Consider the following 26,751-nt stretch of genomic DNA (forward strand, 5'->3'; position numbering starts at 1 on the left):
GTTTATTCACCATCTCCTTTTGGAAGACTGGTTCAGTCAGTGTATTTTGTGTATAGTTTACACACAATGTATATAAAACACATAAAATACGTCATGTGGTTATGGATTAAACTACCTAACAGTATGGAAAGTAGTTAGAATAAGTTTTACTTACGTGCATTGTCATATTCCATTAATATAATAATGTCTGTTAATGTACATAGATCAGTTTTACTGATAATACTTTAACACCTTTGCTTGCAGGATTTACTGGATTGGATTTTATTACGGGATTTAAATGAATATGTCTCTTACACTGTTTTTTTTTTTTTAATTTCTGCTTGAAAGGATCTGTCTCATGGGACATCTCTTCCTTTCAACAGCTGAACAATTGAAAACTAATGTAACTAACAAACTGGAAGCCTGCATTTTTTATATCAAAAGAAGGGAGTTTTATGTTGGCCTTTAAATCTTATCGAAGCCACAGACATCAGTAAATAGGAGGCAGCTATCAGTCAATTAAGTAAATGTTGAGTAAAAGTTTTATATAGTGTAGGTATTCTAACAAGACCTGGAATGTTATGCTTATCAGCTAGTGGGAAGTAGTACTGGTAGTAGTAGAGCTCTGAAAATGAAAATAACAGCAACAAAATATAAATGTTTTATATATGTTAATATATGTTTAGTGGTATTCCATGTATGAGTTACAGACCATCACTATAAACAGTAGATTGATCATTTAAGAAAGGAAATATTGCAATAAACAGAGGGGCAGAGAATCAATTGTCAGAATTTTGTGTCAACACGTTATTGTGACAAGAAACTTTGTCCCAAAAAACGACACATTTTTTTAGTATAATTTCTCTCTAATAATAGAACAGTTACGTTTCTTAGATGTACGTTTCCTTCACATACACTTTACAATTGGCATCAGGCTACAGACATTTTTGTTCTGTTTGTGTGGAAATGCTGCCCTCTCGTGGTCAATCCACGTCTATCAATGAACCTTTCCAACTAGATGAGGAACCAAGTTAAATTACCAGATTAAATTCATTCTGTCGCTCATTAATTCTAACATCTGCTGTGTCACAGCAGTAAAGCTGTTTGTTTACTTAAAATGGCTCATAAATTTCTGTATCATAATAAATAAATTTAAATTATTGGCCATGATATGCTTTTATTTGTTTGGTTATTTAGTTCAAAGCTCCAAGCTATTAAAATCACAATAAAACCAGGTTAACATATAACAGGCATGCTCAAACAGAAACGGGATTTGAACATGGGTCAAGGATGGAAGGCAAGATGTTGGCTTCTTCACTAAAAAAAAAACTAAAAAAAAATGTCCGCATTCATTTTTAGGGTGGAATTCCTTTTTTGTTACATACATATCCCACCCATGGGCGCAGGTGTGCCTACCTGCGTTTTGGAAGTTTCAAACACGGAAGTTTTAGGACGATCGCGGCTCATTTTACCACTGCACCTACAGTGAGTGTGGGGGATAAGCTGTTCTGATTTAGCTTTCTCTTAGAAAGCCGTGCAAAAGTGAGGTGAGATAAGCAACACAGAAATCTGTTCTGGCAGTGAGCGTTAACAACCTATTTGGGCTTTCAGTACCGGGTCCCAGCGGGAGTCCGACCCAATGGCATCCACAAGCGCCCCGGCGGAGGGAGCGGGGCTCGCGGAGAGTCTGTCGATGCACGGCAGCACGGAGAAGCTGAGCTCCTCCGCCGTCAATCGCATCCTGATGGAGTTCCTGATTTACTTTGGGAGAGCCGTCTTCTTCTTCTACCCCGTGTATCTGACAGGCTACATGGGCCTCAGTATCAGCTGGGTGCTGCTGTGCTTGGTGACGATCACTTGGTGGAAGAAAAACCGTCAGTGGAAAGACACCCGGATCGGAACCGCTATTGAATTTGTGGACAATGAAACACATGTGATCAACAAGGAGCTGAAAAGTGCTTTACAAATGGCATCGTGGGTATGTAACGTGTTGAGCAGACTTCTACTGTTTGTCATTGAGCAGCTTAACTGAGATAAAAGGAACACTGACAACACTATGCAGCCAAGTTGTGTAAAACAACAGCCTTAAACTGTAGTACATGTCACACTTACTGTTGCCTTGACAACTATGCACTTTATTTGCATGACATTTCAGACTTGGGCTGAACCTCCCATACCCTCAGTGAAATGGGGTAAGGCAGCCAAATGTGCTCTCAATTTGCAGGAGGTTTCACCCGTCCACATTTGATTACACCACACCCACCCAGTGACTCATGGGAACCCAGAAGGGAGTAACATGTAGGAAGAGGAGGAATGTAACTTGTACAGTAGATGTGAAATCAGATCAGATTTTACTGGCAGGGGCCTATTGTGTATTGCAACTTGTTTTGTGAGTGAGACAGAGAGGTTTAATACATGCAGAAATGCATTTTTAGGTATGCATGCTTATGATTGGTGATGATTAACACTGACTTGATGATTAAGTTTTCCCTCAGCATTGTAGGCAGAACTCACTGGATGTTTATCTGGATAATGAGTGGACATGCTTATTTATTATAAGACGCAACAAAAATCACATCATCATCATTATCTTTTTTCAGTGAAAATGAAATGCAAAAATGACCATTACAACTGAATCTTGACTGAAATCACAATCGCATTATCTGTCCAAATAAATGCAATATGATTTTTTTCGTATATCGTTCAGCCCTACTTCTAACTAAACTGTCATGTTTTGTTTTTCAGGTCCATTTCCCTGATGTGGAGAAAGTTCACTGGGTTAACAAGGTAAGTTATCTCTGTTAAAAATAAAAAGCAGAGCCTATCTTTCAGTTTTCATGGATATAACTTTCCACCCCACATGGCCTCCATTTGAAAGCTTCCCTCGTACACTTTAACACATCACCGATATTGATTACATTTTTGTGACTGTGAGTTCCAACATCTGTGTCTCACTACCACTGTACCTCAGAAAATAGCATAGAAACAGTATGATGCGTAGTGCTTTTACATACTGTTTGATAACTTAAATTATAATTGCTGTTTGATGAAGGCGTGGAACCAGTCTGTTCTCACATGCTCTGTTCCGTCATGTGTTCAGGTGCTGGAGCAGGCCTGGCCTTTCTTTGGGATGTACATGGAAAAGCTCCTCAAAGAAAACATCCAGCCGGCTGTCAGGCTCTCCAGCCCCGCTCTCAAAATGTTCACTTTCACTAAAGTCCACTTTGGACACATCGTGAGTTGAAGTTTTTCTACTGTTTATATTTGTCCTCCATTACTCACCTTTACGCTCAGTGCATTATCAAAACCATTTAAATCCTCCTGTTTCCTTAATTCCAGCCTCTCAGGATCATGGGGATTAAAGCCTACACCGATGAAGTGGATCAGAAGGAGGTGGTTCTGGACATGAATATATGGTCGGTTGGAGACATTTCTCTCGTCAGAGCTGTCTTATCATTAGGTGTTAAACGTGTTTTGGTGAACAATAGAGTGGGTGTGCAGATTGTTTCCCCTTGCAGTCATTTAGCGCTCACCACCACTGTTCACTTTGCAGTTATGATGGTGATGTGGACATCGACGCTGAGGTGCAGGCGCCAATCGTAGCTGGTGTCAAAGGACTCAAAGTGAGCATCTAATTTTTCTGTTCTCTTGTTATTGTCACCACACTGTATGTGTTGACATCTCTTGTAAAAATTGTCCCAAATCTTCCAGTTCAAGGGGATGCTGAGGGTAATTTTGGAGCCCCTCATTGGTCAAGTGCCATTGGTTGGAGGAGTCACCTTTTTTTTCATTCGGCCCCCGGTGAGTACGCACAGATGTTTGCCATTGTCTTGTTGTTATTCATTATCAAAACGCTAAACTGTGTTTTTCAGACCCTTGAAATCAACTGGACTGGCATGACCAACCTGTTGGACAGTCCTGCCTTCAGGTTAGTTTCCACAGAAATCCCTGGACAGTCTTAATAGTCGCTTCAATCTTTTGCTGTTTAGTTATCATGTTGTAAAGCTCACTGGTCTCATCTGTGCATTTCCAGTTCGCTGTCTGAGGAGACCATCATAGACGTAATTTCCTCGCTCATGGTGTTGCCCAACCGCATGTGTTTTCCCCTCATAGACCAGGTCAAAGTGGACCAGATGAGGTTCCCACTACCTCGTGTATGTAAGACATGCTTTAGCATTTCCATGTTATGTAATCACCTTCATTTGCTTAACTTAAGTCACTTACATTATTAAATGTTTCAGGATAATAAAAAAAATCTTGATGCTATTTTGACCATTGCAGCTTTTTATAATACATTAGATAGATTTTGTATTTCATGTTTTTTTCGTGTGAGACAATGTTCTCAGTTTAAATCATGCTCTCCTCCTCTGCTCCTCAGGGTGTGGTGAGGGTCCACCTGCTGGAGGCCAGAGACCTGTTGGCTAAGGATACATACATGATGGGTTTGGTCAAAGGCAAATCAGACCCCTATGCGAAACTCAGAGTCGGCAACCGACATTTCAAAAGCAAGACCGTCAAAGAGAATTTGCATCCGAAATGGAATGAAGTGTATGAGGTAGTGTAACACTGACATACGGCAGCTGTCATGTGAAAACTCCGGTCATTGTACTATAGTTTTTTCAAATTTTCATGATTTTGTTTCAATAATTGGATTACTACTTTATTCAACCAATTTGGGGCATTTAAATTTTTTTTGTAAACCTCCTGGATAAGCTTAAAAATGCATGAGCGATATGATCAAGATTTTTTTCTTACCCATTAATCCTGCATTTACTCTGGTCTGAAAAACAACTAAACGACTGAAACACATTTCCTTATTTGTGAAAGGCAACGCGAAACACAAATACTTTCTGTCACAGATTGCACTGAAAATCACTGCAAGCCACTCATTGTTTGAAAGCTGAGGTTTTCCCCTATTTGTGACACTTTCCTGCAATTTCAAATATGATTCTCATCATCTAAGATCATGATTATTTTGTGTCATCTTCTAAAGCTTTGCTCTAAAAGACTTTTGGTAAACATCCACTTTTTCTTTATCTGTGTGCAGTTTGTCGTCCATGAGGCCCCGGGGCAAGAGTTAGAGGTGGAGCTATATGATGAGGACACAGATAAAGATGACTTCCTCGGAAGGTAAGACACTATCTAATAACAGGATTAATGCACTTTGAGTCACGTGTATTGTATTCACTACACCACATACCAGTCATGTAATTTTATCACTCATTGTTTCACATATTTGACTGTATTACCCTGAAGCACATATCTCACCATGACAATACATAACAAAACCCAAGGTAAAAAGGATGTCAAACATGTATTAATACCATTATTGGCTTGATTACTATTATTATTAGCCATTAAGAAGCAAATAATAAACATTAAACCACAAATCTTCAGACTTAAGAGGGAAAAAAAAAAACCATAAATCTTAGCAAAGCGACAGTGACCGTATGGCTCTGTTACTTAGCATGGTGGCTAAAATAATCTTTCCACTTAGAGTGTCTTACATATGAAGATGATGAAAAATTTCAAAGTATGTTTTCAGGCTGGATATGTGCTTACAACTGACCTCAGCTTTCTTGTGTCAGGTAGAGTCATCCTCGTCCAGCAATCTAATATAGGAACATTGTCTGTGTAATTTGTTGTCATTTAAAATCTTTAAATTTGTGAGTTTTCTGGGTGAAACAGTATAACAGGTATAAGGTTTTCAGTCGCTACCGTCATCATATTTCATTATGACACGTGGTCTTTCTGCATTAGGTATAACCTTGACTTTGGAGAGGTGAAGAGGGAGAAAGAGATGGATCAGGTGAGCTTTTATTTGATGTTGTGATTGCACTAAATAAGGTTAAGTGTATCTTTTTGCTCTATTGTGGTATTCACAAAACGATTTCAGCACTGCAGGATATTGCAGAGAACTGTTTCTTTCTGTTTTGATTCTTTACAAAATTTCTTGAAAACTTCCAGATTGGAAAAACCCCCCTCGATGCTAATGTTTTTATAACCATTTTGATGATGTGATGGCAAAGTCTTTATAACAGTGTCACGTTGATAAGTGAATCTGTCTTGCTGTTGTAGTGGTTTCCACTGGAAGGGGTCCAGAATGGAGAAGTTCATCTCAAGCTCCAGTGGTTTTCCCTTATGACTGACTCCAGTCTGCTGAGTCAGGTGCAGTAGCCCCAACGTTTGCATAAATCTTTATTCAACTTGACGGTCTCCTGGCCACCATTCTTAACTGTGGGCTGCTCCTGTGTGTAACTGAGTTACCATCAGTTAGTCAGTTGTGTAAATTGTGTATCGCTCTCTGCCTTCACGCTCTCCCAGTCTGCAGATGGCCTTGCTTGTGCGATGCTTGCGGTGTATCTGGACAATGCCTCAAACCTACCAGTAAGTGGCTTCGAACAGGGACTGTTGCTGTTGAGAGGAGATGGTGCGACGTGGATAAACAAATTTGCTGATGTGTATTTCTGTGTTTGTCTCCAGAAAGACCACAAGGAGATCACTGAGCATCACAAACATGGGAAGCACTCAAAGGAAGCTCGGGTAAGATAAAAGATTTTAAACCTTAGAGTATTGTTACATAAAGGCCCACTGCACTCTCTCTCCCGCCCCGCATTCATGTGTAACAGTTGTTTGTTGTATTGTACTAAAGTGCAATACCTAATTTTTGCCCTTGAAAGACGGTTGAATGCTCTGCTGTCAAGAATAAACAGACATTGGTATAATGTTTATTTTCCATCTGCCAGAGGAACCTGAGAATAACATTTCATTATTCATAAATACATAATCAATATGAATGCACATTGAATTTTTCACCAGTCCACCACTGGTCTTCATAACCGGTTTTGAATTGGTGGTGATTTTCAACACTTTTCTTCTCCAAACTGTTCGTAAGATATATAGTCTGTCCCAGATTTAACACCAGCGTATGAAAACACTTAATCCATGGATCTTTGGTATGCAGAGGCCCAACCCCTCTTCCAACAGAACCTGTTCGTACAAAGGTTTTATCCCTGGACATTCTCCATATGGTGTGAAGAAGACTTCACTTGTATTCTCTTATATCTGCAGCATACCATATTCAGTTAACCCCTTTTTGAAAAATCTTTCTGTTGCAGAAAAAGCTGCACATGGCCTTATACTTAATGGGTTGTCAAATGCTTTTTACACATCTACCAGAAACCATATTCTTGAAAAATGTAGTATGTTTGAAAGATATAGCAACTTTATATTTTAATTGGTAGCTCATGTCAAAAGAGGATTGTGTGTTGGATTTAGAGTAAAGAAAATATGTGATAGAGAATATTTTACCAGTGTTGATTCTTTAAGTGTTGAATGAAGCAGTCAGGTAGCTTCTCTTTCACTTTACTGCCTAACAACTGAAGGTCCTTTTGTATCTTGATGTCAGATGAAAGCCTTAGTCACATCGGATACTTTCTGCTGGTGCTCAAGGTGTATTTGTCCCAGTTCGTAGCTGGTATTTCCCGTTTGTCTGGTGTATGTCTGACATTTTATGTGGGTGTGTTATTATCAGCTGGTGTTCATGTGGCTAGATTTCCTCTTTCAGCTGAGGCTTGTTCAGGGCGTGTTTTCCTGCTTATAGAAACATGCAGAGAAGAGCTGATTTGTAAGTGAATATTTTTGAGGTGAGGATGTTTTTTTGAGGCTCACTAAATAATCATTAAACCTCTGATTATTAGGCAGGTCTAGGTTCCATATTAATACTGTGAAAATATCAAAGCACTCAGTCCACAGAGAATTGCACACAGTCTGTGTTCAGAAACTGACCCTTAAAATGTGCCCGGAGGACTTCTGTAACTTTGTTATGTCACAACAAAGCAGTCACAGCTCAAGCCCCGCTTGACTGGACCTACCATCCAACCTTGCAGGATTTGGTTTCTCTGAGTGTTTCCATGCTATATTTTTATTCGATCGCTCAGAAAACAGCCAGCCATGAGAAGAGTGGCTCAGATCCCCTCTTCTGATTGGCTCACCGACCTGTTGTTACTAGAGCTCCAGAGAGAAGCCTGAGAGAGGAGAAGTAAAACTACACTGAGATGATTTATGGTTCTTAAAACCACAAATATATCTTCTTATGAATCAACACTTCAAATAAAACACAGGAAAAATGTAAAATATGGGACCTTTAAATCCCACCCATCTGGTAATTGAGGCAGTGCTAAACAAATTGTGAGAGCTATTTAAGGAAACTATTTGTTCCAGCCTGTTTAACAAACCTACCTCACTTCAAGGTATCCTAACTTGAACTGTGAACGGAAACCATTGTCTCTGAATGCCCTCTGCTGGCCACTGTGTCAAAATACACTCTCCAAAGTGTGACCACTGAGGTGTGAAAGAAAACGCTGAATTTCCTCATGCTTAGGTTTCATTATCCTGGAATGTTGAAATGACAGTCAGCCATGCCTGTGCTAGCTGTGCGGCATTCGAACCAGTAGCATTCAGTCGTAATGAAAGGTTGTGTAAACATCTGCTTTACACGTCCCAGATGGTGTGCTGTGTCTGCAGGGCATTAGGGTGTAGAATGCAGAACCTACCTGACCTGGAAGCCATCAGACTGCCTGCAGACAAACCAACAAAATTAACTTGTGTTACAGTTAATGTTAATATTAATGTTAATGAGTAAAAGCAGCATTTTAATGGCAGAATTGTGTCATATGGGAAACAAGCACCGCAGTTAGCTGAGATGTCATCAAGTAGTTGCAAATATATCGTTGATAATGGTGAGTCACTCTACCTATAAGTCCGGGTACAAACTCATATCCCGTGCTGTTCCTGAGGTTTTCGGCTCACATGTTAAAGGCTAAGGGGCTGTTACACTTTAACTGCTCTTTATTTGATTGTGCAGAATAATCAGTTTACATTACATACCCTGATATACAATATAACCAAATCATTCAGACACACACAGTGTTTGATGATCCTAATTGATTGATCAGTCATAGACAAATTCTACCATCATTTTACACTTGATGGATATTCCTGACCCTGTATTCAAACTGCATCAGCATAACAATGAGTTACTTCACTTTTTAAAATCAGTCTTTGCTGCCCCCACTGGGTGTTTAAACTCTGATATTAATGTATATGTTTTCCTCTCAGCCAAAGGAGATAGACATCACACCAACCACTTCTTTACCTTTGTCTCAAATTGTAAACTGCTTTTAATATTGACACTGACAGAAACGGGTCGATGAAGCAGTGGTAATAGTTTATCAGAATTTACACACACTGTCAAACTGATTTGTTTTCAGCTCACAAGGAAAACTGCCAGCCCCAACTCCTTTGTGGAATTTTCCATCGGTGAGGACGTTCAGAAAAGCAAGGTACTCTTTCCACTTTATCACGTTCAGCACTATTTTCCCTTTAATTCATTATGTCACTGACAGACTGAAATGCTTTACTCTTACTTGACATGTCTGTGGTGCAAAAATGTGTCACAACACAGCAGTTAACACAATAGTTGTTTGTCTAGCTGCAGCAAAAACAACTGACTGTCTTCTTCCCACAGGTTGCGTATGCATCCAAAGACCCGGTGTGGGAGGAGGGCTTCACCTTTTTTGTGCATAATGTTAAAACACAGGAGTTAAGAGTTCAGGTTAGTAATATAATGTTGCACACGACATACAGGTGATTTCTAAGTATCTCCAGTGTGTCTTAAAACATTGTAAAACACTTGTCATATATTAATCTCCCACTTAAAACGTAATAATCACTTGAAAATCTTTCAGATCTGAGCTGAAGAAAATAGGTGTGAAAGCCACAGTATATATGTAGCTGGACAGTCAGACCCCAAGACAGTGTATCAGTATGATCATAAGTAGAGTTGTTCTGATACCGATACTAATATCGGAAATATCTCCGATACCGGCTTGAATACAGTATCTAGTATCGGCGAGTATGCAAGTCTATGAACCAATCCGATACCACAAATTTATTAATACATATATAACTTTACAGTTCACACTTGGACAGGAGTTTTCCTGGAAATCAATTCTTCTTCTCTGCTCTAAAACACAGGAAGTTGCACTGTGCAGCCACTGGCCACTGCTGTTTTAGAGTGGTGAAGAATTGATATCTGGTAAATAGCTATCATTAACATTAGCCATTAGCAAAATCTCAGCCATATGTTACATTTTAGGTTAGTTGTATACAGCTGGTTATTATTTTTAATGCAATGGTGTCGGATCACTGCTCGGTATCGGCCAATTTTTTTATCTCTCTGTTCATGTGGCTCAGGTCAAAGAGCAGGAGAAGAAGACTTCACTTGGCTCTCTAAACTTGCCCCTGGATCGCCTCCTCAACACCTCCAACATGACACTGGACCAGCGCTTCCAGCTGGAGCGCTCAGGAGCAAACAGCCAGATCAAACTGAAGGCCACTCTCAGGGTGGGTACATAAAAATTCACTTTATGCAAAACATACTATACCAAAACAACATTCAGCTATTGGCGCTTAATGAGAACTTGCAAGTGAGCACTACTATTCATGATTTTACATTACCCATGTCCTCAATTCTATGATAGATTCTTGCTTTGGAAAAGCCTCCACCCAAGATTATCCTCAATCCTCCACAAGCCAAACAACAAAAACCACAGACCAACCAAGGAAGTAATGGCTCTGTATCCAATCCCTCCGTCGCTACATCCTCCTCTCAAGCACTTTCCTCCAACAATACCCCCGCTACCCAAGCTTCATCTCCAACATGGGCAGCTGATTCCCAGAATGGCTCTAATAATGATTATTTAGCTCACCGCCGGGGTTCCTTCCTGGCTTCTGAAACCCGGCAGTCGTCTCCTTCCACATCCCACATGCGTCGGTACGACTCCCACAGCCTGCTGTCGGATAACTCCATCGCTTCGTCACGTTTTGACCTCTCAGAGGGAGCCTCGTATCCAGAGTGAGTCTAGAGCTTGGTTTTGTATGTGTCCACACGTCTTTTTCAGGCCTGCAGTCTGCTGACCTCTCAATTTTCTCCAGTCATTAACTCTGTGTGTTTCAGAAACCTTAAAAAAATGAATAAAAGTATGATTTGAAGAAATGTTTTTTTAATCAATACAGGGCTATTAGGAAACATCAGGGTTCATTTGGGGAGATCCACCTGACTGTACGTTACGCCAACCTGAGGAACAAACTCATCATTCTGGTTAATGCCTGCAGGTACAGTAGAGGTTTCTGACATAACTTCACCTGCCCCCAAGGTGCAGCGCTTGCAGTATACAGAAGAACTTTATTATTAGATCGACACATTTCAGCTTGTAGCCTTCATCAAGGTAATCAAGCCAAAAAGCGTTGGTCTAATAACAAAGTTCCTCTGTATACTGCAAGCATTGCTGGAGTTTTGATCTCTAATGCTTACACCAGAAAAAACAAATAATAAATTGCTGTATTTGAAAATTACTTTCCTTCATTGGGTGAAAGTGAAATTCATATGGCTGAGCTGTGTGCAAACCCAGCTATGATAGCTCATTGTGTGTACCTGTTGCCTACAGGAACTTATTCCCCTGCAGTGACAATGGTACAGACGCTTATGTCCGCCTGTATTTGCTCCCTGACCAAACCTGGAGACACCGCAAGAGGACACAAGTTAAGAGGAGAACAACAAATCCCGTCTTCAATGACAAGTAAACTCTGTTCTGATTACCAATGTCATGTAGATACTGTGTAGTAAAAGCTCAGACGTCGAGAGTAAACTCTACCCTCTTTCAACACAGGTTTGAGTTTGATGTGTCATTTGAGGAGGCGCAAACAAGGAAGTTGGATGTGGCAGTGAAAAACAACAAAATGTTCCTCACACGGGAGAGAAAGGACATTGGCATGGTAGTTAATGCTACAATGACATTGTTATCGATGAGACAAATACACAGCCGCTGCATCTCCAGATTCGTTATGGTTCAATGTTGTCGATGTTTTCATTTCATACATAAGTTGCTGAACCAGTGTCCTGACTGCTATGGCTGTCACATTTTTTTGCAGTTTGCAGCTCAGTCTGAATATTTGACTGAATTTTCAACCTCTGCTTCTGTCCTCAGGTGATGATAGATCTTTCAGCGATGGATCTGGCCAAAGGCTCCACAGAATGGTATGGTCAATAGTTTTCTACTTTGCCATGATTTGGATGATACAGTAGATACACAGTTAATATTTCTGCTCAGAATGGGACACAACATTGAGTTTCATGTTCATCAGAACTAAGCTGAACTATGCTGAATTGCAATATTAGTGCTTCCTTCCAGAACTGTATAGATTTTCTTGCTGTCATTACTTTGTTCAGGAAAGGCAATCCCATCTAACCAGCTTCTTTGAGGAAGGAGTTTGACTTTTTGGGAAGTAGGCTTACTTGCTTTCTTGCCAGGGAGTGAAATGAAAGGATTAATACCACTCTCATGTCTGTACAGTAAATATGAAGCTACTGTGCGCAAGCTACGATAATCTTAACCAGCAAGCAGCTGGAGCTGTGCACAGGTAACAAGATCCGGCTTACCACACAGCTAAAGATCATGAATTAACACATTGATTTATCCTCTTTGTCTAATCCGTACAAAAACCTTAAAGTAAAACCAACACTTTTATGAATGGGGTTATGTAATGGACTATTTCTTTGCCAGGAGCAATAACTTATTAGTCTTGTGGTTTCCCCATTTCCAGACTGTGTGATAAGCTAAGCGAACTAGCTGCTAGCTCCAGCTTCATATTAGCTGCAAATTAGCTTCATATTTAGACATAAGATTGTTATCAATCTGCTCATTGAATGCTCAGCATGAAGCAAAGAGGTATATTTCCCAAAATGTTATATTGAACAAATGAAATAACTGACAATCACTCTTTGGTTGGAGAGCAAAGGTCCTCTGTTCAATAGTAAAGATGTATAGAAATTTATGTAAGGAAACAAATGATTCAAGTAAAATTATATGAATATTTCACATCTCTTTCCTCTTAAGGTATGAGCTCACTCTGCCTGGGCTGAAGAAATCCAGCTAGTAGGTGGAATTATAATGAGCAGCACTTCAGCCACTGCAAGGCAAAATGCAGGGCTGACAAGAAAATTGCATATTTATTTGTATTACTTATGATCTCTGGTCAGATTTTGTTTTTTCCAAATGCAGCACTAAACTCATCTCAGATACTGGACGTGCATCGTATTTATATGTCAAAGTGTGTATGGTCACAGGCACATACTGTATTCCAAACCCCAGTCCAACTTAAGCTGGGCATAAAGGATTTGTTTGCATTTCGTCTCACTTACAGATATCCCACATGATTTAATAAAATATTCAGATTAGAATATACTGTTCTAAATTATCTGGAGCAGAGCAGACAAACAGTTATAAATAAGACTTTCAAACATGCTTTGGTATCCCAGATAATGTTAGCATAAGCATTTGTAAATATTAGTTGGATTGATGGGTAGAAACCAAATTATTCTGAAAAATAATGCTATTACTAAGCATTTTTTCCACACACACAAAAAATATGTAATTCACCAGAAAATGTTTGTATTTGTACTTTATTGATAAACAAGGTGATGTCTTTACTTTGGATATTTTTTGTGAGAGGTTTGGTTTTTAACTTGATCTAAGCCAAATTTATCCTTCTGTATTTTCATGTAAATAGCTGTATTTACAGTTTTATGTAATATATTAAGGGAAATAAAGTAAAAAACAAACAAAAACAAACAAACAAACAGGTGTGTTTGTTTCAGCAGTTCACAAGAGTCATTGCATCGCTTTAATACACACTGATACCCACATAGTCACAGCTGGAAGGTGTGGTGTGTGGGCAGTTCTGCTGGAACAGTCCTTGCTCAAGTGCACCTTGGCCACAGTTACTAAAGGAAGTAATGAATACATCTTTTAAACCACCTGGTCTTTAAGTGATCTTCTGTTTTCTTTATTTAAAATACACTCCCTCAACTTTTATGAGTGGTTTACAGAAAAAAAAATGCATTATAGAACTTGATAAACAAGTTTGTATATCCCTGTGTAAACTATCTGTACAGTCTTTGGTCTTGATTAATCCTGAGCTGCTTTATCTGTTATCTATTTTAAATTATTGGGTAGCTGGAAAATATATGAAACCTTTCCAATTCTGGTGTTTTTGAATTGACTGTTTAAATTGACTGTAAAGGTTTTTTCAGCTAACATTTTTATTGCAAGTTTAAATACCTTAAAGCAAATAAATGTTGGATTTTTCAGTGTGAATATGAGCATAATCGGTTGTTACCAGTTCATACAATCTATACGATTTTCCTGTCTGTATGTGTAAGCCCTGGGATATATATTGTATATGGATGTGCCCTGCCTTTCACCCAGTTAGTTGCTGGGCTTCAGCCCTTGTTAGCCCCACAGTCCTGGCCCCAGCCTGAGGGGAGATGGACTTGGATATTCAGCTCAAAGGAGAACTGTGGACTTTAACTTTAGGGAATGTTGGAAACTGCCTCGGGCCTCCAACTCATAGGGTCCCAAATAGTTGTATCTATACTGTGATGTTTTGGTATAAAACATCAAATGATGTTCCTACATATATACTCAATATTTACAAAATGCCTTCACTTGTTTCTATTACCAGTAGTGGCATACACTAGATGGATGGACTATTCCATCATTTGGCTACACACATCTAAACATCCCTGTTGCTAAAGTCAAACTACAGTATCCAGACTCCAGGTATTCTACACAAGTAGAATACCTGATGCTGATGCAGAGTTATCACAGTGGACATTTTAAAAATAAAACATATGGGAGACACAGGAAAACTCACTCCCAGCAGTAACCACCATTTGAAATTGAGTAGTTCTTAGTATTGGCTGAATAAAGATAAATAGACTGTTTCAGACGGTTTCACAAATCTGAAACGGTGTCTTAAAGACTCTGGACCTGGTCTGATGTGGTCTACATGTTGAAAAAGCAGTGAAATCTCCTTTTTGTGTGTTCACAACTAAAATAAAGGGCTCACAAATCTGAAACTGTGATAAAGAGTCTTTATCTTTAGCGTTAAGGCTTAATTCAAAATGTCTAATACCCTTTCGCGACAGGTACATAAGTAAAGTTAAAACACAAGTTTCCCTTAACTTTCCCTTTAACTGCCGAATCGAACCAATAAGGTCAAAGCTAGCTTTAGCGTCATCAACTCCTGCTGGGGCTAAGGGGTTCACGAGTTCACCATTGCTTACGTAGCAACGGCCCTAGCAACGGCACAAGCTTACGTTAGCTTATGATAACTTTGCACAAGTACCAGCATGAATTCAGCCAAGGACAACACAATTTCCGACAGTGTAGCATTCTTACCACAAAACCGACCACAGGTAAGTTTAGCAAACACTCCAACTGATGTTGGAAAATATCACTTGGTGTTTTAAAGCTTTTAATTCACTACCTGCCACTTAACTGCCTGTCACACCCAGCTAACGTTTTTCAGTTATCGTGCAGTCGACACTTGACAATAAAATAACAAAACTATTAGTGTTTTACCAGCCATGTTCTAGGTTGTTAGGTTGTATGCTTATTTTAATCCACACACATCTAACCGGTCTGCGAAACCAGCACCAAACGAATGTCCATTGTCCAGGTCCATAGAAAACAACCGTGGATGGAAACCAAACCTTCATTTTCGCTGCATCCCCCACAACCTCAAGGAACTGAAGAGGATGTGAAAAGTGGGTTCAAACATTCAGAGTTATGATCACATGTAGTATTTTAAGATCCTGCTGTAATTTGTAAGAGGTATTTATGGAAATTCTGTGGTTGTGGTTATAGGAGATCTGCTGAGTGGAGTGACAGACTGTAGACCAAGTAAAAGTTATGGCAGAAGCCAGACCCTTTTCCAGAACAGAAAGGCAGTGCAGATCCCTGGGGCCTTCAAACACTGCAGCAGTACCCGCACAAAACTCATTCAAAAGCCCAAGAATCTCCGTGAAATGCTGGTTAAATTCATATGGTTAGTTGCACCATCCTATATAGTCATTTTATGTATTTATTCATCTCTACATCACTGTTTCCCCTATATGGTCTGGACTCTAACTAACTAACTAACTAAATAACTAAGCACTTAAGTAAAATGTGATAGTGAAATTTGTTTCTTATGATAAAGCATTTGGGCAAATCCTTTTTAATCTCAGTTTTGTACTGTAAGCCATAGCTAAGACTAAATAACTGCTGCATTACACTGCCCAGGATGCTGTACTGTGTATATCAATGAGGAGGCACTTGACTCCCATTTAATAAATTTTTCTATTTTTATTTAGTCAACAGGAGGAGGAGGATGGCAGCAGTCCACAATGTGGCTCTCCCAAATCTACAGCACAGAGTGACAGTGAAATGGTGAAATGCAGCACGCACTTGATGAATATATATATATATATATATGTTATATTATAGGCCCTCTTTTGTTGTGCACATGCCCATGATGAAGACATTGTGCTCATCATTCTTTGACATAATCCTTTCAAGACACTTGATATGGTAGCCTTTGTCGCTGTTTTGTTTTGTTGGTCTTAGTGGTTGCAGTTGCTAGGTACAGTGTGTTTTCTCTGTGTTCTATCTTTTTTCTTCACTTAAAATTATGTATAATTGATAGCTTTTAATGATATTTATATAATGAACCTTTACAATTTTTAACTGTACTAACGCCAAGCAATAAAACTATCATAGTTTTTTTCATTTTGGCATTTTAATGTGTAGTGGGTTACACTTGACACATAAATCAGTGAAAACTCAGTGAAAATGTTTAGCTCAAGTACACATCTTGGTAAATGTAGTTAGCATTGGCCATTAGAAAATGAATATTTACACACTGAATCATATGTACCACATAAATTTAAGCTTAATCTCAATGATGTCCTGTCACAAAAAAAAAAAATCATGTCAGACATTGTTTAAAAAGTCCCTATGGTTACTGAAAATGGTTTATAATATTCTTCCCATCAGAGATACAACTACTACATCCAGAAAGGGATAGACCTGGAGAATGTGTCTCCTCTGGAGGACTCTTGGCTGGAGAACATTCTGAACATGGTGCCATGCCACCTGAAGAGCCTGTACACACCATTGGAGCTGCTGGTCGATGAGATCAAGGAGGACTACGCGCTCAGCGTCAAGACAGCAATCAGTATTTATTTTATTCAACCCAAAATCTTTGGTGACTGGATAATTTGCAAATCAAAAGAATGTTGTAAGAAAAAATGTTTGTTTTAATATATTTTGTTTGTGATTTCAGTTAAATTTACATTCAGAGATTCAAGAGAAAGTGAAAAGGACAAAGTAAAAGATCTGCCCCCTCACAGACTTGAGTAAGTCAGCAGGATGTGATGGAGAAGGTTGCATGTTTATCAGAAGTATATGGTGCCTCTACCTAAGCGTACTGTGTAGCATGGCTGTCATGACCAGGCCATACAGGCATTCCTTGTTTCCCTTGTACAAGGAAAACCTAGGTTTTAATAAGCAGTGACTGGAAGTCTATAGAATGATGAATCATATATTTTGGCAGAGTAAAAAAAGTTTGTTCTTCTCAGTCCCTCTGTTTCCCATCTTTCACTGTCAGACTGGAGGTATTGCCAAAACCATGGAACAAAGCCTTTGTTCAGGCACAAAAGAGGATGAGAGATAAGCTTCATACTATCAACCCAACTATGCAGCAAGTGCTGTACCTTTGGCATGTCTCTTATAAGTAAGTATGCTGGGTATATTTTTTTTAATCTTAATTTCATTAAGTTTACTATGTTAACTAGAATAAAACTGAGTTTGACCAACTTTAGTCAAGTTAGCCTTTTAAAATATTGCAAACTGCAAGTAAATGCTGCTGTTTAATGGCATGGACAGAGACAGATCTTTAAGAACCATAACAAAGTGTTCAGTAGAAGAAAAATTGTGTTAGATTGATCATTTAAGATGTTTTCATACTTTCAGGTTTGTGGCACCAAAATATTATCTCATGTTGCCAATGCATGAAAACACTGTACGATTGCCATTATATTACGATCATCTTACCCTCTCGAATTACCTCCTTGCAGAAATGTCCGTCTGATAGATGTACAGGATTTCTATAGCAGAGAGGAGTCCGTGGAGCTGTCTGTGTTTCAGCAAATTGTCACCAGACATGTTGATAATGCCAGAGAAATCCTCCTCAGAGAGTGAGTCCACATTATAATTTATCACCAAGATGCCTGTTCTCAGTTAAATAACCATTAGAATCAAAATTGCTTGTCTTTGTGAATTTGATGTACAGATGTGATGAATCTGCATTGAATAAAAATCAGAAGTACTTTTAAATACGAAAATTATATATTACATTATATTTCTACTACTCAGGACTTTAAGTTGTAAACAAAAACATTTTTAAGTTGCCATCAGTAAAATATGGCTCTTTAACAATAACATTGTTTGTATCCATAGGAAGCCATTACATCAGCAAATATAGAACATGGGCTGTGTCTGAAATCACTCACTATTCCCTATATAGTCCACTATATAGTGAGTTCACCATTTTGTTGTGCATTCCAAATATATAGTGAGAATTATTATACTCTATATATGAACTCATAGTATCCCACAATACATTGTGAAAAGCAATGTACAACCGATGGTTTTAACAAAGCAATATATACTGCCATGCATTGTGTTTGTGCTGAAACAAAGAAAAACGCTGCAGAGAAAATGACCTGAGTAATGTCCCGAAGTGTTTTTTCTTTTTGCAGTGAGCTAGTCCTCTACGTAGGACTACCTAGATAGTGAGTAAGGAGCAGTGAATGGTTGAATGATTCCAGACACAACCATGTTCTCTTCCACAACCCCATATTTTAGTGCTTACAAATTTCCTGCATATCAGTACTCCATAATGTTAAACCTGACCTTGTCTATCACCACAGTATTAATTATATCTACACAATGTAATGAAATTGTACGCGTTACACATTACATTTGTCTATTTATTCCTGGATGAATTGACAAATGAATAGCAAGACAAGGTACAAAGATGAGTGTAAAATGTTACGAAATTAGCTTTTATTGTGTTGCTTCAGGAAAGACATTAGCACGTGTCTTACCTTAGCGACATTGTAAATAGTTTACCTCGCCAGCAAATAACTGAAACTCTGCATCAGCATAGAAGTTTTAATTTAAGTTCCCTTCACCTGTGACATTGGGGCCATCCTTGCATTAACACAAAGCTCGACTGGCTCTGCCCCTTTAGAAAGTATGTGATCAGCAGCTATTGAGGTAACAAGAGTTCAATCCAGTAGATGAAATACAATATATGTCTGACATCTGCATGTTTAGTTTGGGTATTGAGTACATATTAACATATTCCTTGAATCTTAAAAGTTTAGATTTTTTTTCTATTTTCTACACCAGTTGGATTCCTAACGTGCAAAACATTTACTACCACGGGTGCAGACGCAAGCTGGTTCCTGCCTGCAGCAACATGGCCAAACTATTATCTTTCTTCAATTGTGCAGCTGCACTGATGACCTTCCAGCTGCAGAGCCTTGCAATAGACTCAATGAGGGACTATACAAACCTAATTTCCCAAGACCTGGTAAGAAAAAACATAAAAAATTCAGGCCAGTACAGTATATTTCAGAAGAGTTGTACAGACTACAGACTGGGAAAAACTGATATCAATGAAGTCTAGCTTTTGACTTAGAAGAACAGGTGGACACTTTTAACGTTGATTTCTTTCTTTTTCCTTGGTTTGCTCTCCCCCATCGTAGCGATCAGAGCAAGCCTATGAGCACCCAGGCTTTGTACTGCATCTGATCCTGGATGACAGGGAGATCAAGTTTGAGCCTGACTTCAAACTGTATGAGGAGGCCCTCATTAATGTCTATGAGTTCATGCTCAGGTCTATCAGCATGGTACCTCGTGTGGAGACCAAACTGTACTCTGAGTGGGTAAGAAGAAATGTGTCTGTGTGTGTGTGGTATTTACGAAAAACACACTGTATTATCTTTCCCATGAAGTGAATGAGAAAGACACAAAAGGGGCATTTTGCTCCTCAGTAATTATATAGCCTAGTGTTAATGCTCTAAAGTTTTGTAGTGGTTGCTAAGTTTTCCATGCCGTTATACTATTTGGACGACCTATTCTGTATTTTTAAAATTATAGTTACTAATCATGGCATTGCATCCATTGTTTACTTGTACCACTGAACCAAAAACGTTGGTTATCTGCATGGATGTAAACCCTACTTCATATGTTCTTAGCCAGGCTCCCAGTTTGGGAGCCTCCTGAAGCCCATCATCCTGCCAAAGATACTTGAGGCCCAGCAGGAGGAGGTGCGCAGGGTGTTCTGGGCTGAGTGTGTTAAGCCTAAGGAGTATGTCTATGAGTATGATAAATACGCCTCGCTGGTATCCAGGCGGGCAGAGGAGGATGTGGAGCAGTTCCTCAGTGAGCAACACTCCTTCCAGGAAATCATGGTAGAGGTGGTGCACTACCAGCAGCTTGCTGACCAGATCCAGTACACATCATGCAAGGTACTTCATCAGCACCAAAAACTACTATTCAATTGTCCATAACTAATATATGACATTCATGTTTTAGACAGGCACCTGCTGTTGCTACAACTTGGTCACCCTTGTATAAAAGACAGGTCTGATATAAGGAAATTTCAACAAAATCAGGCAACTTAACATTTAGTTGATTTTGAGCATTTAATGTGTAGATAGCTGATGTTTCTTGACTCTCTAAGTCCAGTGATAGCTATTATTCACCATACAACACTACTTATAAATCCTGAAAAAAGAAGCAAATTTAAAATCTCAAATGGAACAATCTTTAAATCGTAATGAATGCCTACAACTGACTATGTTTATTTCAAAATGTGTTCTATTATAAATGATATTTATTGTGTTACTGACCTACACTGCTGGGTTTAGGTGGTACGTCTCGGCATGTTTGAAGTCCAGTCCCATAAGCTCATCCAATCTCTCGTCAAGCTTGCTCAGGAGCTACAGCAGAGACTGATTACACGCATGCTACAGAACCATCAGGAACTCAACAAGAAGTCAGTTGGTTCATTGTTTTCACTTTTTTATTCATAGCATCGTAGCAGGAGAATGTTCTCACCATATCCATGAAGACATTGTAAAATGCAGTTGAATCAAATAATCATTTTACAAAAATCAATTTTCTATTTGACACATAAAACTGCAATGTGTGTAAAGCATCAACCAGTATCAGAGATAGAGAGAGTTCAGACCTTAGTTGGCCACTAACACTAAGGCTCATTCAAGAACCACTCATATGAACAGATTCGTACTTATGTGGCATGTGCAAGTGATTTAAGAGAATTTGTGACACTCACCGATTCTCCCACACTTAAATACAATTTTCAAAATTCGAACAAAATTCACAAATAGTTCCGACCTGTCAAACAAGTTATGAACAGATAGATTCTTCACAGGGGGAAAATACACTAATTTTACTTAAGACTTATACTGGTTTAATCTGAATGAATCTACAAGAAGATTTTAATATTTTGATTGGAATAAATTATCACAGCAACTCATGCATTTCAATAATAGAAAATTCTCTCACTCCAACAGCTGTCTCAGGGTCTTTACAGAGGTTGCTGTACAACAATCTTTCACAGTACAGTGCTTTTCCGATGACATGTCATTGTTTTGGATCCTTTAATATGACTACAGACTTGCTGATTTCTGACAGCAAACTTGAATTTCCATTGTGTGGACATTTTTTTCTCTGACTTTTTTGGAATGAACCTTTCCCACAAACAAATTGTAACAGGCAGGGGTGTTGATTATGATCGTGATAAAATCTCACAAACATGCACCTCCTCATGAACAGATGGTATTCATCAGTCTGAAAGGAGTGATTTACATTTTTGCAGTGAAAACTGTTTGGTGAATCCAACTTGGAACACTTATACTAACAAGCCTCACAGAATTCTCAACACAATTTTAGTACAATATGAATACCAAAATATTCTTGCATGAGGTCCAAATTGCTGGTCACAGGGGGTGTATGGTAGAACCCTTTTTGGTTACAGATCCAGAGTTAGCTGCTCTTGCCCAGTGGTGCTTCTTAGCTCCAAGCTGTGCCATAATAGGATTGTAAGTCTGTGAAACCCTTCATGTATGTCACTGAATTAATTCTCTCCCTCTTACAGGCTCTGTAATGAATTTGAGAAGATTGCAGAGAAGGCACTGAGCACCCCACCTGACACACAGACACTAATGGAGCTTAAGGTAACTACCCCATATTCTTGTCACACAACCCAGCTTGGTGCAGTGTGCTATGTACAGTTGTCTCTCACACCTCGTCAGCAAAGCAGTTGGGGCTGGCATTTCACATTAAAAACCCAGTCAGTAATTATTGATTAAATTTAGCATTTTTGGTCTTTTCTTTTGGTGAAGGCTGCTTTTTGTTAAAGGCTGTTGGACTAACATAAACCTTACGATAACGAAAACCTAGAATATTTTTAATTCTAGGCTTTCTTTCTTTTCACTTTGTTTTTCATTATAAAATATTCTTGTAGTGTAAATAAAATACTACACAACTTTGTGTTGTTACCCTGTGCCCCTATTCAGGCCTACATGAACAAGGTGGAGACCACAGAGCTGCCTATGTTGGAGCAAAGATTGGCAGACTCCAACACACAGTTGTGTTTCCTGATGGACTTTGTCACTCTCTCACCAATGGACATGAAGCTCAACACAGAGACCATCCAGTGGGTTAAGCGCATGCCATCCATCTTTAAAGAACACCAACAGATCATTACTGAAAAAACAGAGCAATATCAGAGTGGCCTCAAGGTCTGTGTTTCTTTATCTGTCAGTCTATAATTGTCTATTGAATTACTTTTTAACAGAATCTGGATAAATTTGCATCCAACTGTAGAACTGTCCAATTAGATAGATAATGACAGGTTAAAGTGAAAAAAAGTTCCTTGCTAGAAAACAAAGTGTGTGTTTCTGTATGTACACTCATTCCAGTTGTGCCGAGAGCACTTTGTGGAAGAATTGGACAGCTATGGTGTACAGCTGGTGGAGTTTACCACCTTCGGAGAGCTGACGGATCTCAGCAAGTACTTGAAGAAAGCACAGGCCCTCAATGCTAAACTTGAGTTTGCCATGGAAAAGGTACATCAGGACTTTATTGCACAAAAATATATCATTTTATATACTGGAATTAAGTGTAATTATAATGGTTTTCAAATCATTATATATCATCTAACATATTATAGCATAAAGTGTATTTGTTTTTAAGATCCCCCTCTTGTATTGTGTGATTCAAAGAGTATCATCTTTGATTTTATTTTACATTCATTGTACAGTGTATTGCATTGAATTGCAGTATGTGTGTTTAAATATTTAACCTCTAGAGGGCAGCATTAGCTATAATAATAATTCAGTCACAGGAGCTGTAATAGGCTTCATCAGGTGTTTGTCATCCATACACTGACACATATTTACCCATCCATCTATCTTTGTATGTCTTTGTTTATTTCTTTTCTCCTTCCATCCTTCCTTCTCTTCCAACCCTTCTACCATTCTGGAAAGATGAATGATTTCAACCTAGAGGAGGAGGCCTACGGCTGGCCTGTTTCCCAGTACCCCGAGCGTAAGAAGATCCAGGACAAGCTCACACCTTTTCTGCGCCTCTATGAGACAGCCACTGATTTCCTAAACCAGTACGAGCAGTGGCTCCATGGGCCGCTCTCTGGTGTGAACCCAGATAAGGTACTAGCAGTGGAAAATAATGACTTTATATTGCCTACACATCAAAAATTGGAGAGTTTAGAATCATAGAATGAAGTTCAGTAGAGCTCTGACTTTCACTATATGAACATGAAAAGACTTGACATTGACATCCTTTATCTTTATTACAGCTCCAGTACTGTAGAATGCCATCATACAGTCCCTGAACTGTATGTATTAGGATGTTGTGGGATTACTAGGGAAACAGAAATCTGATTTGTAGTTGTGCCAATGATTATTATCCTATCGTGTTTGTTGTTTGAAGTCAGGGTACTGGATATAATAGATAACTTTATAGTTATTTACATGGCCATTCATGCAGTCACTGGAAAGACCTGACAGATTACAGAAATACAAAAAATATGTTGGAAAACTATAAGTTATCCTGCTAAAGTTGTTACTGTGCAACAAACTAAGTTTAATTAGGCTGCCACTGAACTGTAATATGAATGGTCATGTTATAGGAATAGCATGTCTCAGCACTGTGACAGCCTGGAACAGTGTAAGCCCTTGTGAGGCAGTTTATGAAGAAAACTGAGTGTGGAAAGGCTGCTACCGTCCACTTTTCACACTTTTCAGATAATTCCACAAAGTTATGATATGTTGGAAGGGTGCAGGTTGGATGTATGATATTTTTGCTCTTTTTGTGATATAAGTGGTGCTCGAGCTCTGCGCCACGAGTGATGCATTATTAGGTCCTCTAACCAGTGAGTGACTGAGTACTGTCAACGTATGTAAGGAACAGTGAACCTGTTCTGCAGTAAAAACATTCCATTAGAGCTAGTGCCCTCATGGTGGGTGTGTGTTCCCATAGATCAACTGTGATTGCCAGCGGTGACAGAGGAATGTGAAAACAAGGCTTTGAAATGTTTGTTTGCTGTATTCTTTGGATGCTTTGAAAGCTCTCTCCCTCTTCCTTTAAACTGTTAATATGTAAAGACCTTCAGAAGTTCAGCTTTCATTAACAGCAACAATTCAGGATTTTAAAAGCTGCTTCGCTCACACACACACACACACACACACACACACACACACACACACACACACAAATGCCTACACACAAATTTATGGATAGCTTTTCTCCTTTGCTGTGTCCATATAACATTTGTGTGAAATGTTGTATCTCTTGTTGGATTTAGAGATGTGTAAATCTCTATGTCTATGTTTCTGAATATATCAATATGTTAAAGCAAGACAACTCTCTTTTTTATGACAGCCATTTTGTCTTCTCAAAGCATAAAAACCACAAGACAAGATATGAAAACACAAAGTGATATAAAGTCAGAGACCACTTCCCTCTTACTTAAATGGGAAAGTGGTATTTATATCCACGGCAAAAGTCTGCCCAAAAGTCTGAAACCATTTTCCCATTCAAGTGAATAGGAAAGTGGTGTTGTGTGTGTGTGTGTGTGTGTGTGTTTGTGTGTGTGTGCATGTGTGTGTGTGTGTGTGTGTGTGTGCATGTGTGTGTGTGTGTGTGTGTGTGTGTGTGTGTGTGTGTATATATGTATATATATATATATATATATATATATATATATATACTGTATATATGCATGCTGCTCTAGTTCGTTACAGTTTCTTTATTATACAAAACCCCACCCATGTAGGTAGAAGGGGATGTTGGCAACTACTGGCGCACACTATACAAGCTGGAGAAAGGCTTCTCTGAAATTCCCAAAGCCCTGAACATAGCCACCACTGTGAAGGCTAAGGTGGAGGACTTCAAGGAGCACATTCCTATGGTGCAGGTATGACCCAAACAGAATACTTTATTATCTACAGAAGTCAAAATAACATTGATTTTAATAAATCTTAGTTTAAACTGATATATCGTTCTACTAGAAATCCTTGTACTACTCTTGCGTTCTTCATAGGTATTGTGCAACCCAGGCCTGCGTGACCGCCACTGGGATACCATGTCTGAAATGGCTGGCATCTCCCTAGGGCCACCTGATGACCAGGCATGTGTGGCAAACTTCCTATCTATGCACCTGGAACAGCACCTGAGCAGCTTTGAAGGTATCAGTGAGGCGGCCAGCAAGGAGTACTCCCTGGAGAAGGCCATGGAGAAAATGGCCAGTGAATGGGGTGACATTGAGTTCAGCCTCCTGGTGTATCGAGAGACAGGCACCTCCATCCTGTCATCTGTGGATGATGTCCAGATGCTGTTGGATGATCATATTGTGAAGACACAAACTATGAGGGGCTCACCCTTCATTAAGCCTTTTGAGGTGGAAATACGGTAAGAAATAACAAGGTTTGCTTAAAAATCATTTTGCTTTGCTTGTTTGGAAAAGCAACTCACTAATATTATAAACTAAGTACATAGGAAAAAATTCTATAAACTCGCTGTTGAGCTACATTCAATACATAGACATTAAAGGTCTAACAAACAGAGAGATGTATATTCATAGATTCTGAAACTGACTGCTGAACAAAAACTCCACAACATGTGGATTAATTAATGTACCTACTTACCCACAACCATGCCACCAGAGATCAGAGGACCTTAAATTGTTTGGAGAGAGTAATAAAAGGTCTATGTTAAAGTTTTAATTTGATACATCTGATTCTTACTGATTTAGATATTGCTAAAATCCTTCAATATTCGGCCCCACTCTGCAGAGGTGAGTGAGTCTTTCTCCCATGGCATCTGAGCTGGAGCTTTTAAATTTGTAGAACAAAAACCTCTTTCTGAAGACCCAATTTGTTTGTCTGTCCCAGAATTGTACTTAAAATATTCTGCGCAAAACTTAAAAAACAGTGGTTTCAGTTGAGAATACTGTATAATTCATTCATTACTTTTCACTTTTTTCTTTATCTCCCTCTGAGTTGGGCAAATAATAAAAATTCCTCATCCTCTATAATTTCTGAGATTGTTGCTGCCAGGCACAGTTTGACACGAGACTCCCTGTAACTTTTAAAAAACTATTGTGCATTTTTGGGCAGGATGCTAAAGCAGTTACTGCAATGCCAAGTTTTTGTTGAATTTTTTTTTTTGTAATATCACATGAAAACCTTATAATCCCATTATC

General features: G+C 38.9%; 2 protein-coding genes across 2 annotated transcripts in view; both read left to right on the top strand.

The window, feature by feature from the left end:
- The first annotated feature begins 1,341 nt into the window (after positions 1 to 1,341).
- On the top strand, positions 1,342 to 14,198 carry esyt3 (extended synaptotagmin-like protein 3). Its single transcript, XM_056390240.1, has 23 exons — positions 1,342 to 1,957; positions 2,725 to 2,766; positions 3,080 to 3,214; positions 3,319 to 3,395; positions 3,533 to 3,602; positions 3,691 to 3,780; positions 3,852 to 3,907; positions 4,013 to 4,133; positions 4,358 to 4,534; positions 5,027 to 5,109; positions 5,740 to 5,788; positions 6,058 to 6,147; positions 6,304 to 6,366; positions 6,463 to 6,522; positions 9,252 to 9,323; positions 9,509 to 9,595; positions 10,237 to 10,386; positions 10,524 to 10,897; positions 11,059 to 11,157; positions 11,490 to 11,621; positions 11,712 to 11,817; positions 12,030 to 12,079; positions 12,939 to 14,198. Exons 1-23 carry the CDS (start codon positions 1,619 to 1,621, stop codon positions 12,976 to 12,978), a joined length of 2,562 nt encoding a protein of 853 aa, XP_056246215.1. The 5' UTR covers positions 1,342 to 1,618; the 3' UTR covers positions 12,979 to 14,198.
- A 974-nt stretch (positions 14,199 to 15,172) lies between these two features.
- The window catches only part of dnah7 (dynein, axonemal, heavy chain 7), a 76,161-nt gene continuing 64,582 nt past the window's right edge, over positions 15,173 to 26,751 (top strand). The window contains exons 1-18 of the mRNA XM_056388975.1: positions 15,173 to 15,301; positions 15,565 to 15,652; positions 15,753 to 15,933; positions 16,241 to 16,316; positions 16,923 to 17,103; positions 17,212 to 17,284; positions 17,536 to 17,661; positions 18,005 to 18,124; positions 19,344 to 19,527; positions 19,703 to 19,882; positions 20,195 to 20,467; positions 20,870 to 20,997; positions 22,123 to 22,201; positions 22,544 to 22,768; positions 22,949 to 23,095; positions 23,516 to 23,695; positions 25,324 to 25,464; positions 25,591 to 25,958. Of these exons, the coding sequence (XP_056244950.1) occupies positions 15,236 to 15,301; positions 15,565 to 15,652; positions 15,753 to 15,933; positions 16,241 to 16,316; positions 16,923 to 17,103; positions 17,212 to 17,284; positions 17,536 to 17,661; positions 18,005 to 18,124; positions 19,344 to 19,527; positions 19,703 to 19,882; positions 20,195 to 20,467; positions 20,870 to 20,997; positions 22,123 to 22,201; positions 22,544 to 22,768; positions 22,949 to 23,095; positions 23,516 to 23,695; positions 25,324 to 25,464; positions 25,591 to 25,958 (2,816 nt within the window). The 5' untranslated portion in view covers positions 15,173 to 15,235. The remainder of the gene's footprint in view (positions 15,302 to 15,564; positions 15,653 to 15,752; positions 15,934 to 16,240; positions 16,317 to 16,922; positions 17,104 to 17,211; positions 17,285 to 17,535; positions 17,662 to 18,004; positions 18,125 to 19,343; positions 19,528 to 19,702; positions 19,883 to 20,194; positions 20,468 to 20,869; positions 20,998 to 22,122; positions 22,202 to 22,543; positions 22,769 to 22,948; positions 23,096 to 23,515; positions 23,696 to 25,323; positions 25,465 to 25,590; positions 25,959 to 26,751) is intronic.

The sequence above is a fragment of the Seriola aureovittata genome, chromosome 11 (genome assembly GCF_021018895.1).
Source record: "Seriola aureovittata isolate HTS-2021-v1 ecotype China chromosome 11, ASM2101889v1, whole genome shotgun sequence".
Taxonomy (NCBI): domain Eukaryota; kingdom Metazoa; phylum Chordata; class Actinopteri; order Carangiformes; family Carangidae; genus Seriola; species Seriola aureovittata.

Excerpts from the sequence above, each read along its gene's own strand:
- esyt3 (XM_056390240.1), top strand. The coding sequence starts at position 1,619 with ATGGCATCCACAAGCGCCCCGGCGGAGGGAGCGGGGCTCGCGGAGAGT. Across the intron at positions 1,958-2,724 it reads CTTTACAAATGGCATCGTGG|GTCCATTTCCCTGATGTGGA; the intron begins GTATGTAACGTG and ends TTTGTTTTTCAG. Across the intron at positions 10,898-11,058 it reads GAGGGAGCCTCGTATCCAGA|GGCTATTAGGAAACATCAGG; the intron begins GTGAGTCTAGAG and ends TAATCAATACAG.